This window comes from Lolium perenne, chromosome 3 (assembly GCF_019359855.2).
Source record: "Lolium perenne isolate Kyuss_39 chromosome 3, Kyuss_2.0, whole genome shotgun sequence".
NCBI classification, from domain to species: domain Eukaryota; kingdom Viridiplantae; phylum Streptophyta; class Magnoliopsida; order Poales; family Poaceae; genus Lolium; species Lolium perenne.
In genome coordinates, this window is record NC_067246.2 from 236,264,346 (window position 1) to 236,282,392 (window position 18,047).

General features: G+C 42.0%; 2 protein-coding genes across 3 annotated transcripts in view; one reads left to right on the plus strand and one right to left on the minus strand.

Moving 5' to 3' along the window:
• Positions 1-276: 276 nt before the first annotated feature.
• Positions 277-18,047, plus strand: part of LOC127343956 (uncharacterized) — a 69,086-nt gene continuing 51,315 nt past the window's right edge. The window contains exons 1-12 of one of the 2 annotated variants that reach the window (XR_011755836.1): positions 277-857; positions 940-1,079; positions 1,177-1,282; positions 1,418-2,133; positions 2,665-2,840; positions 3,337-3,422; positions 3,502-3,589; positions 4,395-4,993; positions 5,580-6,343; positions 6,433-6,470; positions 6,600-6,678; positions 6,789-6,981. The gene's annotated coding sequence lies outside the window, so the exon portion shown is untranslated. Of the gene's footprint in view, positions 858-939; positions 1,080-1,176; positions 1,283-1,417; positions 2,134-2,664; positions 2,841-3,336; positions 3,423-3,501; positions 3,590-4,394; positions 4,994-5,579; positions 6,344-6,432; positions 6,471-6,599; positions 6,679-6,788 lie in introns of those variants that run through there. The other variant, XR_011755835.1, reaches the window with a different exon arrangement.
• On the minus strand, positions 11,392-12,445 carry LOC127343953 (uncharacterized). Its single transcript, XM_071828804.1, has 4 exons — positions 11,962-12,445; positions 11,690-11,863; positions 11,491-11,600; positions 11,392-11,408 (listed from the first exon to the last, which is right to left on the minus strand). Exons 1-4 carry the CDS (start codon positions 12,297-12,299, stop codon positions 11,392-11,394), a joined length of 639 nt encoding a protein of 212 aa, XP_071684905.1. The 5' UTR covers positions 12,300-12,445.

The window sequence follows — 18,047 nt, forward strand, 5'->3', positions numbered from 1 at the left end:
TTTATTCACATAACTTGCCTAGAAGCACGTGCTAGAGCTAGCTCTTGCATAAGAGCTCCGTTACATTATCTTTCCTCTTTTCTCTCCTTTAACTAGACATAAATATGTTATTTTAATTCTTAGAGCCAACCGACTAGGATTTATTGTATTTGCTCTTAGCATTCTCCGATATATTTATCCATGGAGTACAATCTATATCAGCAATCAGCATGCATGCATTCAGCAATCAGCACTGTGTGTTCGAGTGAGTGACTGAGCGAAGTGGACCTTGAATTGGAAGGTATAATAGCTGCCCCCCCATGGGGGCTTCACAGCGATCCTCGCACGAGAGCCATCGGATCTTCCTTGCGACGAATCTCGGCCGTCCGTTTTTCTTCACTGAGACATATAAAACGGACACAGCCACGGTGAGAAACCCTAGCCGCCGCCCGTCTCTCCCCAATCCCGCGTCTCTCATCCTTCCCCAATCCCGTCGCTCTCCTCCTCCCCCAATCCCATCGTGGTTAACCCGCCGTCTCCCCATCTTCCGGATGAACTCGTCGCGTCGCCATCGTCGGGATGAAGGGCAGGCCGCCGCTCATGCCCCCAGCCATCTCGCCGGGATGAAGGGCAGGCCACCGCTCATGCCCCCAGCCATCTCGCCGCTCGCAGTGCCGACGCGTCGTGCCGTCGCAGGGAGGAGCGTGGTTCGTGGCCGGCAGATGCAGAGCAGTCCGTAGCTCGCACTGCCGCCGCGCCATGCTTCGTCATCGTCGGAAGGTCGCGAGGAGGCGAGGTCTGGAGGAAGCGCTCGAGCGGCGGCCGTCTGGGCTGTGCCCCTCCACCCTATTTTTTGGGGCAGAAGGAGGGCTTCCATGGTGCCGGTTTGAGATCCCCCTTCTCTCTCTGCCTCTGGCTGAACATTGACGTTTTCTTCCTTTTTCCCCCGGTTGCATCCAGATGTTAGCTGATTCGTTGCTGCTAGTGAGAGAGATGGGAAGTGGAAGAACAAAAGTTGAAGGAGATGGAACAGGACACACCGAATAACCACATATCTGCTCCAACAAAGGAGTGAACTACACTCACTCGGCAATAATCAGGTATAGAAACTTGATGCTTTCTATTATTGCCAGTGTTCTGCTTTACTCACTAATGTGCCATTGAAAAGTAATTTTTCACCTTTTCTGCTACACCCAGGAGTAGATGAGGCGACATGAAGATTGCACGAGGATGCGAGCTCGACAACAGGGCGAAAGGATGATGGCATGAGGATGCGGGTACATTTTTAAAGTGCATACTGCAGGTAGACGAACTCCGTCTATACTTTCTCCCAGTTTTGATCTAATATCTATTTCTTTTGTTTATAATTTAGAAAGCTCATAAATATTAGTATGTTCAGTGATTTGTCTGTGATAACCTTCCTCATGTTCATTTCTAGGTGTGCAAGATGGTGGCTGACGAATATTCTTGAGTTCAACAAAATGAAGTTTACTTATCAGTTTGGTAAAGAAATTTTATATCTATAATGGTGTTTCTCGCATATTAGTTTTTGTGTTGATTAAAGCCTGGAATCAATAAGAACAAAATACTATATTTTATTAAGATATACATGAAAGAGGCTTCCTCCTTCCTAATTATGACTTAAGTCAGTGCTACCACGTAAATATGATTCAACTTTGCTTAAAGGAGGCTCCCTCCATAATGCCTACTATGGCCTGCAGTCAAGAAATGCAGACTGCATTTTTTTATTTGTTTTGCTTGCAAGAGAAATTTAGCTGATTATGAAACAAATTATTATCTCATTGCTTTTGATTAGTGTGGTTGTGATAACAATAAAATTTACATGTGTGTAAGCGCGGTTACCGGATTTCAGGTTTCAATCTCAGTTCACCTTTGATCATTTTCTGAAGCAAAGTAAAACAGGGAAGTGCTCGATGTTATGTGCATTCTCGCTGACTGTCTGTCGACGCAACGGGAGGGGTCGGTGTCATGTACACTAATTGAGTGGCGTGGAGGAGCTCCACCGTGAAGGAAACAGCTGGTTGGCAATGGCTAATTGTTGCAGCAGTGGTGTCATTTAGATTCGGGTTCATGAAGAGCATCTGATGGACATGCCAATAGCTCTGGAAATGGATCATTGATCTCATCTGTAAGGTAACGGTTTAAAATTCAAACAACTCAAGCTTTTTCAGTTTTTTAGTATGTGCTTTCAGGCATAGTGCTGAGTTTCATATCCAAGAAGTGTTTGAAAGTGTAGTTTTTTTTGGTATTTTCTATTCAGCAGAGATGTTTAAACAATTATTTTACTTCCAAATAATTTTATTTTGATGCAATATATGTCTCTGAATTTATTTTTCATGTTTGTTCCGGTATCTCTACTAAAAATTACTGTCTGGACACCTCCGTTCATATCATGTCTGCTTTGTGAAACAGATGGTTAAATTAGAATTTCATATAAAACTTTCTGTATGGAGTACTAAGTAGTTTATTCAATTGAGCCTCAATGTGAATATAAAAGTTGTGATCATGATATTATGAGTGTTTTTCAATTGTTGTTTCGTCTCTAAGTTGCAGTACACGAAACTGTATATATTCACTGAAGCTTAAAATTTTCTTTTCATAGATTAGATGAATGTGGCAGCAGAGTTGGTGCTAATCCCTAGAGCTTGAATATGTTTTTGAAAGAGGTATCGCTGGTGGAGGAGCTGGAGAAGGCGCAGGGGCTCCGCGAGGCAGCTGACGGATCGGGTCCTGGATGAGCGTGAGGAGGCACTGCAATGGGAAGTGAGGGAGTTGGAGCTCAGGGACGACAAGCAGAGGAGGCTGGTGGCAGAGCTCATGCATCTCATTGGATGCCCTAGGTCAATATGTTCTTCTTTGCACATTCTTGGACTGGCAAAAAAACGCTTTTCTCAATACATTCTTTGCTCTATGTTGCGTTCAAATGTATTGTCCTGAAGATCTGACTACCACTATGTTCGTTCCAAAGTTCATTGTTTAAGCAAATCCATTTAAGCTAAAGAATGCCAAATTTAGCCTGCATCCAAAGATAGCTTTCCTATACATTATACAGCCTCTATATAGGTATAAATTATGCCTGCCGTGTTTTGTTTTTGTTTTTTCCATTCTGAATGAGGTGCAAAACATCTCATGTTCTGTAACGATATTAGTACAAAAACATATTTGCTCTGCGCAAGATATTTTTATACCAATGCTTGCTGTAAATAAGGTCACTGTTGGTTATATGACTTGCACTTTCAAATTTAATTCACATGTTGGTGCCAGTTTTGTACAGTTTTAGACATGTTATATGATATCGTTTCTGAAATCAACTTATAGATCATATTCTGTCTGCAGTCTTGACCATGTTTCGTCTGAGGAGACGATTCTTTTCAGTCTAGGGTCGCTTCATGCTTTTGCTTGCTGGTCACCTGGTTTGTCTGGTTGGTTACCTATTTTTTGGTACAGATATTTTGCCACCTATATTTTGGGTCCGAACACACATAACTAGGTATATTTCAGATTGCAGTACATGAAAACAACCATTAATTGGCGAAGCAGCGAGGTGAAGTTGCGCGCTGACCAACATGTTAACCTCTTCGTGCCAGGGGTAAGCTGATCAATGAAGCTATTTACCTCTCTTGCTAATTTTAGTCATGTTTGTGGTAAAAATCAATAATATAGTCACCTTACATGGAACTTTATCCCTGGTTTGTGCTAAATCCATTTGTTCACCATGGTTACTGCTGCTATTATTAGGATACTAGGATACTGCCATTCTTTAATGCTATGGTTTAGTATTGGTAATTCTAATAGTCGCTTGTTCTAATTTCCTTCTCTATATGCTTATATGTGGATATATGTCAACCTTAAATTGTAATTCATGCCTTTTTCTGCTTGAAGGTTTCTCTGTTGTTTTTGGACCTTAAGATTGCTCCGTTGCTTTGTCACTGATATAGCCTAAAGTATTATCAATTTAGGACCAGAAAGATGTTCAAGCGGTTTCTTTTAAAAACCAACCATAGTTGCACATTTAGAGAGACTACAGTAGGGTGTGTGTGTTCTCTAAGTAACAATTAACAACCTCTTGCAACTAATAACCAAATGTTAGGTGAACGAACTAGGACAATTTCCATAGAAAATGGTTTGGTACTGCAGGCTGATGTAGTTAAGTGCATGAACTTGGACATCCTCCTCTGAAAAAAATAGTTCCTTGTCATTTTCATTGTAAAATCAGATTGATGAAACTGCTATGCTTAATCACGTTGTGCTTACTTATTGAGTGATTGATAGACATGCACAAGTTTTGCAGGCTGATGTATTATATTCGCAGGAGGAAGATGAAGATAGTCAAGTGAGCTACTAAATTCTGACATTTGCTTTCTTACATCAAACTCAATATTTATGTTTGCTAGGGACCTATCTACTGTGATATTAAGGAAGTCAACAGTGAGCAAGTTCCCCAAAAAAATACATTGTCGTTGAGGTGTGTTTATGTAATATTATACCTGAGACCTGATTAGGTTATAAGAACCATGTCCACAATTAGTCAATAAGCCGCGCCTCAATAGGTATTAATTTCCCAGAAAATCTGCCTTACCGATTTTGCCTGCCAATGATATGTGTTCAGTTGTAAAAATAACACCTGCCAATTTCTCAGAGGACCACAACAAGGTGTAAGAACAGCTGCTCGCCATCCACCCCATGGCAGCACAAAATCTCATGTATACTCATCACAAGATGTTCTTAACTTCACTTGCATAGAGATGTGAATTGGCATGTACTTATTTAACCTAGAAACATGCAGATACTTATAGCTAATGAATCAAGGGCAGTTAGTTTATTACTTTATTCAGCGGATAGTACAGTTAATTATCTTGGTAATATGCTTCGGTCCCTAAGTCCTAACTATTCCTTCTCTGGAAATATTAGAAGGTCGATGCAGATCGGTAATGAGATCCAGGCTGCTCGATTTCCTTCACGGACATGGACGAGCTCCCCCTGGTAATATCAGGTCTTATAGAACACCTCTAACATCAATACGAGTGTTTTCTCCATCACCCTAGCAATTCATACCCCTTCCATAATAATGTTTGTTGATAAAACGGTAAAACTTGTTGCATGATCCGGTTCAGTTTTAGGGTTTGATACTCCAATCAATTTGATATAATCTTAGATCTTAAAACATTACATTTCATTTAATGCTCTTTAAGCCACTTAAAATAAATTTGTGTCCTCGTCCAAAAGAAAATCTGAGCCTGATAAAAAGGCATTGACCAGCCTGACCACTTTAAGATGCTCGGCTTAAAATGCCTCTATAATGCAAAAAATAATATATTTTTGTTTTTGTGAGTGACATAGAGCATGGTCCATGTGCCTTCAACTTCGCACCCCCTTGTGATGTTTGACTTTGCTGCTCCTTTCCTCCATGAATGTATGCATGCTAATTATCTTTTATCAACAGTTGTTATTTTTAATATTTTTTATCTTCCTTGCCATGCATTATTGCATCATGGAGTAGTATATGATACTATATATAATTGTTCAAGATTATTTCTGTCAATTCTGCACTGAGATATACTGTATGATTTAACTTTTAGTTGGAGAAGAAGAGATAGGAGGCATGTCTATGGGTGAATTCAGAAGTACATGTATCTGGTGAGCCTGATGGTATGGATGTATAAGGGCTTTTTTCGTACGGGTCATTGTTGTTATGCTTTGCTATTCTCATGGACTATGGTCTCTTATCACACATTGATTCCAGAGAACTTTCTTTAGTTCATCATGTGTTTCGAGCTAAAGTTGCGACTTTATTTATCGGTTTAAATGCCTTGGTAACCCGTCCATATATTTTTTATTAAAATTTTATACAAATGAGCATCTATTTTCTAATTTTAAAATCCATGCTCAATGCACGCAACATCAGTTGACATGATGAACGTGTGTAGTTCAACATTAGTACTGAAATAAATGAAAGGCTACTTCATTTGTTAATCTTTTACGGCAATTGCTTAGGCTCTTATCCCAATGAATTTGAATCATTATTTATTATCGTGCAGATATGGTGTTGCCTGATATATATAATCCTTTGTTCTTTTGTATTTATTCAGAAAATCTGTATTTATATTTGAATTTTTGCAATGTCCCTAATCTGTTGAAGGTGTTATAGTGGGCATTCGGGTGAGCATTGTGCAACTTATCTGAAAGTTAAGATTGCTTCTGCAGTTAAGAGTTGCAAGACTATGGCCTGGGGTGTAGTTTCATTTTCATGTGAACAATCTTCTCTATCCCATCGCCATCTCCAGTAGGAGTGCCAGACAGGTTGTCCTCCTGTTCACAAGGCTGTGTGTGCGCTTGATCCGAGGTCGCTCTCTCTCTCTATCTCACACACACACACACACACACACACACATGCATAGTTCTGATCCATTTTTTCCGCTCTATACATTGTAGAAACAATTGGTATAGCATCAGAATTATGTGCTTACTAGGTTTGTTTTTTAATTCTATAGCTATTGTAATCCTCAAAAAAATGTTGTGTTAATTCTTATGTGACTTTAATAAGAAAATAGGTAAAATTTAACAGCTATCGACTTATCATTGCCGATCGCTTTTGCCAGTTCGCTGTCATGATTCATCATGTACACCTGTACTAAAAAGGCCTGTACTCAAAGCCTTGTGAAAAACAGTCAACAGAAGGTATGCACTCTGCTCAATCTTTCATGTCGGATCCTATTTTACATCCTACAATTTTTATTTTTTTCTTCCTATCTATAGATGTTTGCTATTGTGTTCTTTAAATATGCAAGATTAACATTCGTTTTCATCATCGACCGGAGGAAAAGAGCAGCTTAACGATCGAGTACCTAGAAACAACATCAGTGAAGCAACCCATTTTAGGCGATGACATCTAACCCTTTATGTAATTATGTTAGATAATTCCTCAATTTACCTGACCATGTATAAAACCTTTGTTCTGAGCAATGTTGGTTAATTCTTGCATGTGTGGTTACTCCACCTCTTCTTATGATTGTAATTTTTCTTGCATTTTGTTTCTACTTCTATGCAAGCCTGCTGTAAAATTCAATTTACTATGGCGTGATTACCTTGGATGTTTTAAAATGTTGAAACGTTGATTTATTAGCTAGCAAGAGGATTCTTTATATCATATGGGGAAGGGAAATTTTACCACATATTTTTTTGTCAGGGCCTCCATATAGTTTCCAATTCATTTCTTAAGCATATATATTTTTATCGGGGTCTCTGTATATAGCTTCTTGCACGTGTATGGTAAATCAATTTTCCTTCTGTGTTGGCATGCGAACTATGAGCATGTATTTCTGTTTGTGAAGATGGACAGAAAGCATAGATCATATGCTTTCTTATATACTGTGGTTGCACACTGTCACTAAATTCCTTAGCATTTTGCATCTATTTATATATTTATATATGTGTTTTCCTCTACAACTTTTGAATTGCGCAATTAGTTTTACCCATATATCTATCCATGGGATTTCTCTTTGGTACACACTTGATTTGCTGCTCCCTTTGTTCTGTGAAGTCCAAGAAATGTGTTATCATATTGGTAGCTAATTTTAATCGCCTTTATATAAAATTTACATTGTCACTAACTCCACGGGATCGTGCGCCAAGGCGCACATCTAAATCTAGTGGATGTAAAGGCGGCATCGCATACCTTTTGAGATGGATCGCGTGCGGATGATGCCTGGATCGCAGCGTTTGACGGCGACGCGGGAGCACTAGCTCGCCGCGGCCGTATGTAAAGTTTGGCCATTGTTTAGGCATTGACTTTTGTCGGGGCAATCCGCATCCGCGCATGATCGATGCCACTCGCTAGCTGGTAGTAATAACACTGCATCTTCATGTAGGTGCAGATGGAGTGCCAAAAGGTGGCTACAACATTTCTAACAGAAACCGTACAAGCGTCAAAATCGTAAAATAGCTGTTGTTTTAAGCTAACATGGTCCATACCAGATATCGCAAAATTAACGATACCGTAAAATTCTTTTTCAGTTTTTTTTTTACCAGGAACGTGAGCTTTATTAATTAGGCATAAGTTTCTTACAATCGTTTGTGATCATTTCCACAACACAAGTTGGTCATGCATCACGAAGAAAGCCATTACTACCGGATTTGCCTAATTGCGCTAAAATATGCGCTGCGCCATTGCTCACGCTATCTACCTTTCGGACAACAATCTCTTGATAGATCTTCAGTAGCTCCCGAGCTTCGAATACCAACAACCAGCTCCCATATCTTTTTCAGTTTTCTGTATGTCCAACCACACGAATTTCATATATCCAGTTCCTCGAACAAACTTTGTGGTCAAAAAGGCTTCAGAGCTTGGCAGGAGAAACCTTTTAGGTAATTTGTTCCCTTCCGCCGCCGAAGTCGGCCAATTTCCGGCGAACCTCGGCCAATTACCAGCGAATCTTCCGCATCAAGGGGACATCGGGGCCACGCGTGGAGCATGGGGCTCTGGGGCCACTCACGGCCGACCTCGCCGAGTTCACGGGAGCCGGGCGACCTCCGCTCGTAGGCCGACTTGTGGCGGTTGGGCCGATGGTGCAGGCCACGGCGGGCCGTGCATGGAGCATGGGGTGTTGGGGCCGCTCGCGACCGACCACGCCAAGCTCGGGGAGGAGCTGCACGATCTCTCTGCTCATGGGCGGACTTGTGATGGGCCATAGGTCACAATTGATGGTTTGTTTGGTGGCCTGCGTTGCATCAAATGGTACCCAAGTGCCAGATTGTTTGGTTGTCTGCAAAAACACTTTCATCTTTGCTGAGCCACAACACATGTATTTAGTTGCTATTTTGGTCACAAAGCTTTTGGTAAGTACTCACCACATTTAAATATGATGATGTTACGATACCACAAATCACATCACAGATAACAAAGAGGCCATAAAAACATACTACATATCATATGGACTTAATTACATGCATCACACAACTAACAGACTGGTGTTAATTACACCACATCAGCAAAAGCAGGATATTCTAAGCACGTACAAAGAAGCATAGTATCATACTTACACAAGGGCACACACTCCTGGCACTGTGGCACACACCATCAACAAAAGACATATTTAACATCCTCATGAGGCCAACATTGCAAGTAAAACATCAAAATCAAGTCAAGGGAGCTCCAACGCCGTCTCTAATGGCCACCACCATGCCCAGTTCTTCCTTAAGAGCATTGGCATTGCTTCTTGCACGCTCAGCCTTGTCTATACATCTGGAACTCGAAGCAGGTGTCCTTGTAGGTGAACACGAGTGTGTAATCGGCGACCATGGAAACTTTCACTAGTAGGAAAAAAAACTATTGGCCGGGTGTGGAATTTGACTACTACTCGCGGCCCCCACCCGTTACTACTAACGCGCCAGTGATATTTGCTACTAGTCGCGTACGGGCAGGGCACGTGGCCGGTAGTCAAGATACTAGCCACGTGCCTAGGTTTACACGCTGCTAGTAGGATTACTTGTATCGTGCATGTCCACCCTCTACCAGTATTTGGACTATTGGTCGCGTGTGCTCTCCGCAAGCTTCCATTACACTATGGGGGTATGCTCTTGTGGGGTATGCTACCATAGTGTTTTCTAGATTTAACTTTTTTACGCCAACTTATTCCAGCTGACGTGGATGTATATTTATACGTGTGTATATACACAGTTTGCAAAGATTAGAAAGAGATAAGCGACAAAATCTATTCAAGTTCATCACATTAATAGAACAGAAATATAGAGACGAGACCGGTCAAGTTCATCAATGAAAACGAGATATATATAAAAATGCGACAAGTAATGTGCAGCATGAGATAACATGACAATTTACTGTTTTGGAAAGCACGGTCAGCGGTTTGAAAGTTTTGGACGAACAAAGACAATTTCTTACTGGCATTATTGAAAGAAAAACAAAGAAAATTTCTTACTAGCATTGGCAGCATGGTATTCTCTGCCGAGTTTAAGCACTTGTGTTACCAAAAATGCGCAAAATTGCTTGCGGATATGTTAACGTGTCGCCTTTGGCAGTTCTGTTTCGCCAAAGTTAGGCGGCTAGGTAATAAAAATTTATGATAAAAAAGGGGTACAAAGTATGCAAAATACGACAGTAAAAGAGAAATATAATATGTTTGAATACCAAGAATTAAATGTAAAATACTACAGTCAATTGATGCCAACAAAAATATGTGACTGTAGTATGAGGGTCCCGAAGATTACTTTATTGTCAGGCTTGGCTCTCATATAATTGGACCTACAAAAATTAAATGTATGTGAATACCATGCCTACATAGCTACTACCGTACGTACATATTGATGCATGGATGGCAATTATTATATTCACAGTGAACAATTTCTCACTATTCTGGCGTATAAGGCTTTCAAGTTCAGCATGAGATACAAATCTTCCCCATTAACTAGGAAAAAGGGCGTAGAGCCATGTTGGTGGTGAGATTTAGGTTATTGTAAGGATACGTGAAGTTGTACAGTTGTACCGTCTGTGCAACTTCTCAATGCACTAGTGGAAAACAGGCCTTTTGATCCGGGTGGTAAGGGCCTTTTGTCGCGGGCGGCCAGGCGCGACAAGCAAGGCGCGATAAAAGGGAGACCTTTTGTCCCGGGTCGCTTACGACCCGCGACATAAGCTCCACCACGTGGCAGCCGCGGGGCGCGCAGGGCACAGGCCCTTTTGTCGCGGGCGGTATTACCACCCGCGACAAAAGGCCCTCTACGTGGCACGCGCACAACGCTGCTGCTTTAGGGTTTGAAGGGTGCAGCACCCCTCCCCCCGCCACCGACCGCCTGTTATTTCATTTTTTTCGTTCGAAAATAAAAGTTGCATATATTTGTACGCTACTAGAAGTTGTACACGTTCATTCATTATATATATATAAATCGATCAAACAAATATTGGAAGCAAAAGTCGATTCCCCTTACACATATTCGTAGATTCCCTACATATATACATGGAGCTCACGATCGACAAGCGGTACTAACGACCGTCTATTTGGAGGTAGAGCATCTATTTGGACTAAACAAGCCTTTGTTGTTTATTACTTCTTTAACCAAAAGTCCCGCCAGTTCCTCCGCGATTCCTAGTGCGTGTTCCTTTGGTTGGAGTCTGTCCCGCATGTAGTCGACCTATATACGAAAATGAGATGAGTATGACTATATCAGTCTTGATAACGAAATATTGATGATAATAAATAAAGTTGTGAATGTTATTGCTTACGTTGAATTTATTGTTGTTCTGCTTCTCAGTGGTTAACATGCGAATGGACTCGCAAACGTAGTATCCACATAGATTCGTCCCTTGTGGCTGCTGGGGGCACGGTACAGGAGTAAATGTTAGCTTCTTTGCAAAGGTAATCTCCTTATGATGATTCTTCAAAGCTTGCCAAGCCCTGCCGTGCAAAATAATGAATGAATCAGTGGATAATTAAATTATATCTCAAAAAAGATAAAGCAGGCGATGAAGGAAATTACACTTGGAGCAACTTCGCAAGTCCTGGAACCCGTCCACGCCTCTACTCAGTGGGTCTTTTACTTCAACTATTCCCTTATCAGGTTGAATGTCTAGTAGAATCCAGTGGAAGCTGCACATGTTATGCATATACGTCAGGAATTACACTTAACATCGAGTAAGAAAAATTGAATGTGCATAAAAGATCATTAAGACTCTCACTCGTAGTTGTAAGGAAACAATATTGAATCACAGAAATATTGCTCCCCCAAAAACCTTAGTAGGTTTCCCCCCGTTTCTTCGCGTTTATGCTTCACCGTTTCAACATGTATTTTATCTGGGTCAACAAACCCAACATTGATAATATTATTACTTTTGCATTCACTGATCTTCAGTCTGCATAAGAGAACCCATAAGATATAATGAGTATATATATGCAATGAAAATGAACATGAACTGAATGAAAACGAACATGAACTGAACGAACAACTTACAAGCAATAGCAACTCATGAGAGATTTGTCGAGGGCTTCTAGATTGAATAACTGCCAGAGTTCATTCATCTCAATATGGATCTCCTCCTTTCGGTAGTAATATTCCCATGGTATACTCGCCTCGATGTACATTATGTTCTCCTTGCATGCATCAAGGTACCACTGATGCAAATTCCGCATATGTGTTGGCAGTTTATGCAGCTGCTCTCTGCTGACCAAGTCGGCCCCGTAGACAAATTTAGGAGCTATATCAGCAGTGGGTATTGCAGCATCTGCTGCAGACAGCAATTCCTCCACGGTAACTGAACAAGCAGCCGCTAGCCTTGCAGCTTCTTCCATATCGATACCACCATGATGTTCCTGGTACAGCTTGGGAACATTAAGCACTTTGAGTGCTGGGATCGATTGTTTGGGCTGAGCACCGAGGAGGGGAACTTCCTTTCTCTTTTTGCCTTTTGTCGTTTGCTTGGCCTTGAGGGGTGCACTTGTTGAACTTGACGTTTTCTCACCGCACTTCTAGCTGATGATTTGCTCGTGCCAGCAATGTCCTTCTCCTTAGCATTTTCATCCTTCTTTTGTTCGATTACCTTCGCAAGAGTGCCTGTATAGTCATCCTTCTTCTCGTGTAACTCATACTGCGATGGTGTGTTCAGAAAACTAGTAGCATATTCTATTTGCTTCTCTGTGTATGGCTCTGGCGCTGGAGGTTTTGGCTTATGGAAATGATCATAGTTGTGTTTCGCAACAGCGGCCGCATTTTCCTCGACAGTAAGATCCCAAGGACGGGGGGGAGGAACCTTTGGTACTTTTGGGAGGGGCGACATCTTGCGGACAGGACTCTTGAAATGCTTCCGGCTGGGTGAATTCCGAGTCTTAGTGGGCGGAGGCGGCGGCGCTGGAGATGGAGATGGACTACCGATGTCGTGGTCGACGTCGTACCCACGGGGTGATGGTGGCGACATGTGATCAGTAGGAGGAGGTGATGGTGGCCTGCGATCACCTGGAGGAGGTGATGGTGACCTGCTGGGACGACCGGTACTAGGTGCTACCCGGCACAGCAGCTCGATGTTCTTCTTTTCCCAGAGAATGATTTCTCCCAGCACCTCTCTGAGTGTAAGCCCCCCATCACCTCCAGGGATATCGAGCTCCAATGTCTCCCACGACGGGACAACTGAATCCACCCCGACACGAGCATAGCCAGCTGGAATCGGATTGCCATGCCATGTTGCCGGCTCACCTTCAGGTCCAAATGCCGGTAAGACATAGCCGACCGCCACCTTAACAGAAACCTTCCTGAACACCTCATGGAGATCACAAGGTGTTTGCTCCTTGATTCCATCCAAGGGGTCGCCAGGACCGGCATCTATCATCATCCGTGTAGGAGGGGCCTCCGAGTAGGCCACGCTGCTGTCTCGTCGCTAAGATATGTCAGCGGTATTATCTGGCGGGCGCTGTCCTTTTAGTTCATTATCTCCCGCTGCTGCTGCTGAAGCTCCTGCTGCTGCTGGTCAAGTCGGCGTTGGAACTCGGCCATCCGGTCATTCTGCACCTCCAGCTGGCGTTGTTTAGCTCTCGCTCGGCTTCTATAAGTCTCCGCGTCGGCCGGAAACCCAAGCGACCACGGAACACTAGGGCCGAAGCCTCTTGTTCGTCCTCCCTTCTCAGGATTACCGAGGACAAGTGATGGCGTGTATTTCACACGTTCGTTGGGCAACCCCAAGAGGAAGGTATGATGCGCACAGCAGCAAGTTTTCCCTCAGAAAGAAACCAAGGTTTATCGAACCAGGAGGAGCCAAGAAGCACGTTGAAGGTTGATGGCGGCGAGATGTAGTGCGGCGCAACACCAGGGATTCCGGCGCCAACGTGGAACCTGCACAACACAACCAAAGTACTTTGCCCCAACGAAACAGTGAGGTTGTCAATCTCACCGGCTTGCTGTAACAAAGAGTTAACCGTATTGTGTGGAAGATGATTGTTTGCGAGAAACAAGAGAACAAGTATTGCAGTAGATTGTATTTCAGTAAAGAGAATTGGACCGGGGTCCACAGTTCACTAGAGGTGTCTCTCCCATAAGACGAACAGCATGTTGGGTGAACAAATTACAGTTGGGCAATTGACAAATAAAGAGAGCATGACAATGCACATACATATCATGATGAGTATAGTGAGATTTAATTGGGCATTACGACAAAGTACATAGACCGCCATCCAACTGCATCTATGCCTAAAAAGTCCACCTTCAGGTTATCATCCGAACCCCTTCCAGTATTAAGTTGCAAAGCAACAGACAATTGAATTAAGTATGGTGCGTAATGTAATCAACAACTACATCCTTAGACATAGCATCAATGTTTTATCCCTAGTGGCAACAGCACAACACAACCTTAGAACTTTCATCACTTTGTCCCGGTGTCAATGCAGGCATGAACCCACTATCGAGCATAAGTACTCCCTCTTGTATTTACAAGCATCTACTTGGCCAGAGCATCTACTAGTAACGGAGAGCATGCAAGATCATAAACAACACATAAGCATAACTTTGATAATCAACATAACAAGTATTCTCTATTCATCGGATCCCAACAAACGCAACATATAGGATTACAGATAGATGATCTTGATCATGTTAGGCAGCTCACAAGATCCGACAATGATAGCACAATGGGGAGAAGACAACCATCTAGCTACTGCTATGGACCCATAGTCCAGGGGTAGACTACTCACACATCACACCGGAGGCGACCATGGCGGCGTAGAGTCCTCCGGGAGATGATTCCCCTCTCCGGCAGGTGCCGGAGGCGATCTCCTGGATCCCCCGAGTTGGGATCGGGGGCGCCGGCGTCTCTGGTAGGTTTTGCGTATCGGGGTTCTCGATGCGGGGTTTTCGTCACGGAGGCTATTTGTAGGCGGAAGGGCAGAGTCGGGGGCCAGACGAGGGGGCCACACCATAGGGCGGCGCGGGCCCCCCCGGGCCGCGCCGCCACGTGGTGTCGCCACCTCGTGGCCCCACTTCGTGTGTTCTTCGGTCTTCTGGAAGCTCCGTGGAAAAATAGGCCCCTGGGCTTTGATTTCGTCCAATTCCGAGAATATTTCCTTACTAGGATTTCTGAAACCAATAACAACAGAAAACAAGAATCGGCACTTCGGCATCTTGTTAATAGGTTAGTTCCGAGAAAATGCACGAATATGACATAAAGTGTGCATAAAACATGTAGATAACATCAATAATGTGGCATGGAACATAAGAAATTATCGATACGTCGGAGACGTATCAGCATCCCCAAGCTTAGTTACGCTCGTCCGAGCAGGTAAAACGATAACACAGATAATTTCTGGAGTGACATGCCATCATAATCTTGATCATACTATTTGTAAAGCATATGTAGTGAATGCAGCGATCAAAACAATGTGTATGACATGAGTAAACAAGTGAATCATATAGCAAAGACTTTTCATGAATAGCACTTCAAGACAAGCATCAATAAGTCTTGCATAAGAGTTAACTCATAAAGCAATAATTCAAAGTAAAGGTATTGAAGCAACACAAAAGAAGATTAAGTTTCAGCGGTTGCTTTCAACTTGTAACATGTATATCTCATGGATATTGTCAACATAGAGTAATATACTAAGTGCAATAAGCAAGTATGTAGGAATCAATGCACAGTTCACACAAGTGTTTGCTTCTTGAGGTGGAGAGAAATAGGTGAACTGACTCAACATTGAAAGTAAAAGAATGGTCCTCATAGAGGAAAAGCATCGATTGCTATATTTGTGCTAGAGCTTTGATTTTGAAAACATGAAACAATTTTGTCAACGGTAGTAATAAAGCATATGCATCATGTAAATTATATCTTATAAGTTGCAAGCCTCATGCATAGTGTACTAATAGTGCCCGCACCTTGTCCTAATTAGCTTGGACTACCTGGATTATCACCGCAATACATATGCTTTAACCAAGTATCACAAAGGGGTACCTCTATGCCGCCTTTGTACAAAGGTCTAAGGAGAAAGCTCGCATTTGGATTTCTCGCTTTTGATTATTCTCAACTTAGACATCCATACCGGACAACATAGACAACAGATAATGGACTCCTCTTTTAATGCTTAAAGCATTCAACAACAATTAATTCTTTTCTCATTAGAGATTTGAGGATGTTTGTCCAAAACTGAAACTTCCACCATGGAACATGGCTTCGGTTAGCGGCCCAATGTTCTTCTCTCACAATATGCATGCTCAAACCATTCAACTCAGAGTAGATCGCCCTTACTTCAGACAAGACGAACATGCATAGCAACTCACATGAAATTCAACAATGAGTTGATGGCGTTCCCCAGTAAACATGGTTATCGCACAACAAGCAACTTAATAAGAGATAAAGTGCATAATTACATATTCAATACCACAATAGTTTTTAAGCTATTTGTCCCATGAGCTATATATTGCAAAGGTGAATGATGGAATTTTAAAGGTAGCACTCAAGCAATTTACTTTGGAATGGCGGAAAATACCATGTAGCATAGGTAGGTATGGTGGACACAAATGGCATAGTGGTTGGCTCAAGTATTTTGGATGCATGAGAAGTATTCCCTCTCGATACAAGGTTTAGGCTAGCAAGGCTTATTTGAAACAAACACAAGGATGAACCGGTGCAGCAAAACTCACATAAAAGACATATTGAAAACATTATAAGACTCTACACCATCTTCCTTGTTGTTCAAACTCAATACTAGAAATTATCTAGACCTTAGAGAAACCAAATATGCAAACCAAATTTTAGCATGCTCTATGTATTTCTTCATTAATGGGTGCAAAGCATATGATGCAAGAGCTTAAACATGAGCACAACAATTGCCAAGTATCACATTACCCAAAACATTTATAGCAATTACTACATGTATCATTTTCCAATTCCAACCATATAACAATTTAACGAAGGAGAAACTTCGCCATGAATACTATGAGTAGAAACCAAGGACATACTTGTCCATATGCTACAGCGGAGCGTGTATCTCTCCCATAAAGTGAATGCTAGGATCCATTTTATTCAAACAAAACAAAAACAAAAACAAACCGACGCTCCAAGAAAAAGCACATAAGATGTGATGGAATAAAAATATAGTTTCAGGGGAGGAACCTGATAATGTTGTCGATGAAGAAGGGGATGCCTTGGGCATCCCCAAGCTTAGACGCTTGAGTCTTCTTGATATATGCAGGGGTGAACCACCGGGTGCATCCCCAAGCTTAGAGCTTTCACTCTCCTTGATCATGTTGCATCATACTCCTCTCTTGATCCTTGAAAACTTCCTCCACACCAAACTCGAAACAACTCATTAGAGGGTTAGTGCACAATATAAATTGACATATTCAGAGGTGACACAATCATTCTTAACACTTCTGGACATTGCATAATGCTACTGGACATTAGTGGATCAAAGAAATTCATCCAACATAGCGAAAGAGGCAATGCGAAATAAAAGGCAGAATCTGTCAAAACAGAACAGTTCGTATTGACGAATTTTAAAATGGCACCAGACTTGCTCAAATGAAAATGCTCAAATTGAATGAAAGTTGCATACATATCTGAGGATCATGCACGTAAATTGGCTTAATTTTCTGAGTTACCTACAGGGAGGTGGACCCAGATTCGTGACAGCAAAGAAATCTGGAACTGTGCAGTAATCCAAATCTAGTACTTACTTTTCTATCAACGGCTTAACTTGGCACAACAAAACACAAAACTAAGATAAGGAGAGGTTGCTACAGTAGTAAACAACTTCCAAGACACAAAATAAAAACAAAGTACTGTAGGTAAAAACATGGGTTGTCTCCCATAAGCGCTTTTCTTTAACGCCTTTCAGCTAGGCGCAGAAAGTGTGCATCAAGTATTATCAAGAGATGAAGTGTCAACATCATAATTTGTTCTCATAATAGAATCAAAAGGTACCTTCATTCTCTTTCTAGGGAAGTGTTCCATACCTTTCTTGAGAGGAAATTGATATTTTATATTACCTTCCTTCATATCAATGGTAGCACCAACAGTTCGAAGAAAAGGTCTTCCCAATATAATGGGACAAGATGCATTGCAT

Coding starts and splice junctions, on each gene's coding strand:
- LOC127343953 (XM_071828804.1), bottom strand. CDS start 12,299: ATGGAAGAAGCTGCAAGGCTAGCGGCTGCTTGTTCAGTTACCGTGGAG. Junction 11,864..11,961: donor CTCATGAGTTGCTATTGCTT/GTAAGTTGTTCG, acceptor TCTCTTATGCAG/ACTGAAGATCAGTGAATGCA. Junction 11,601..11,689: donor TTGTTTCCTTACAACTACGA/GTGAGAGTCTTA, acceptor TAACATGTGCAG/CTTCCACTGGATTCTACTAG.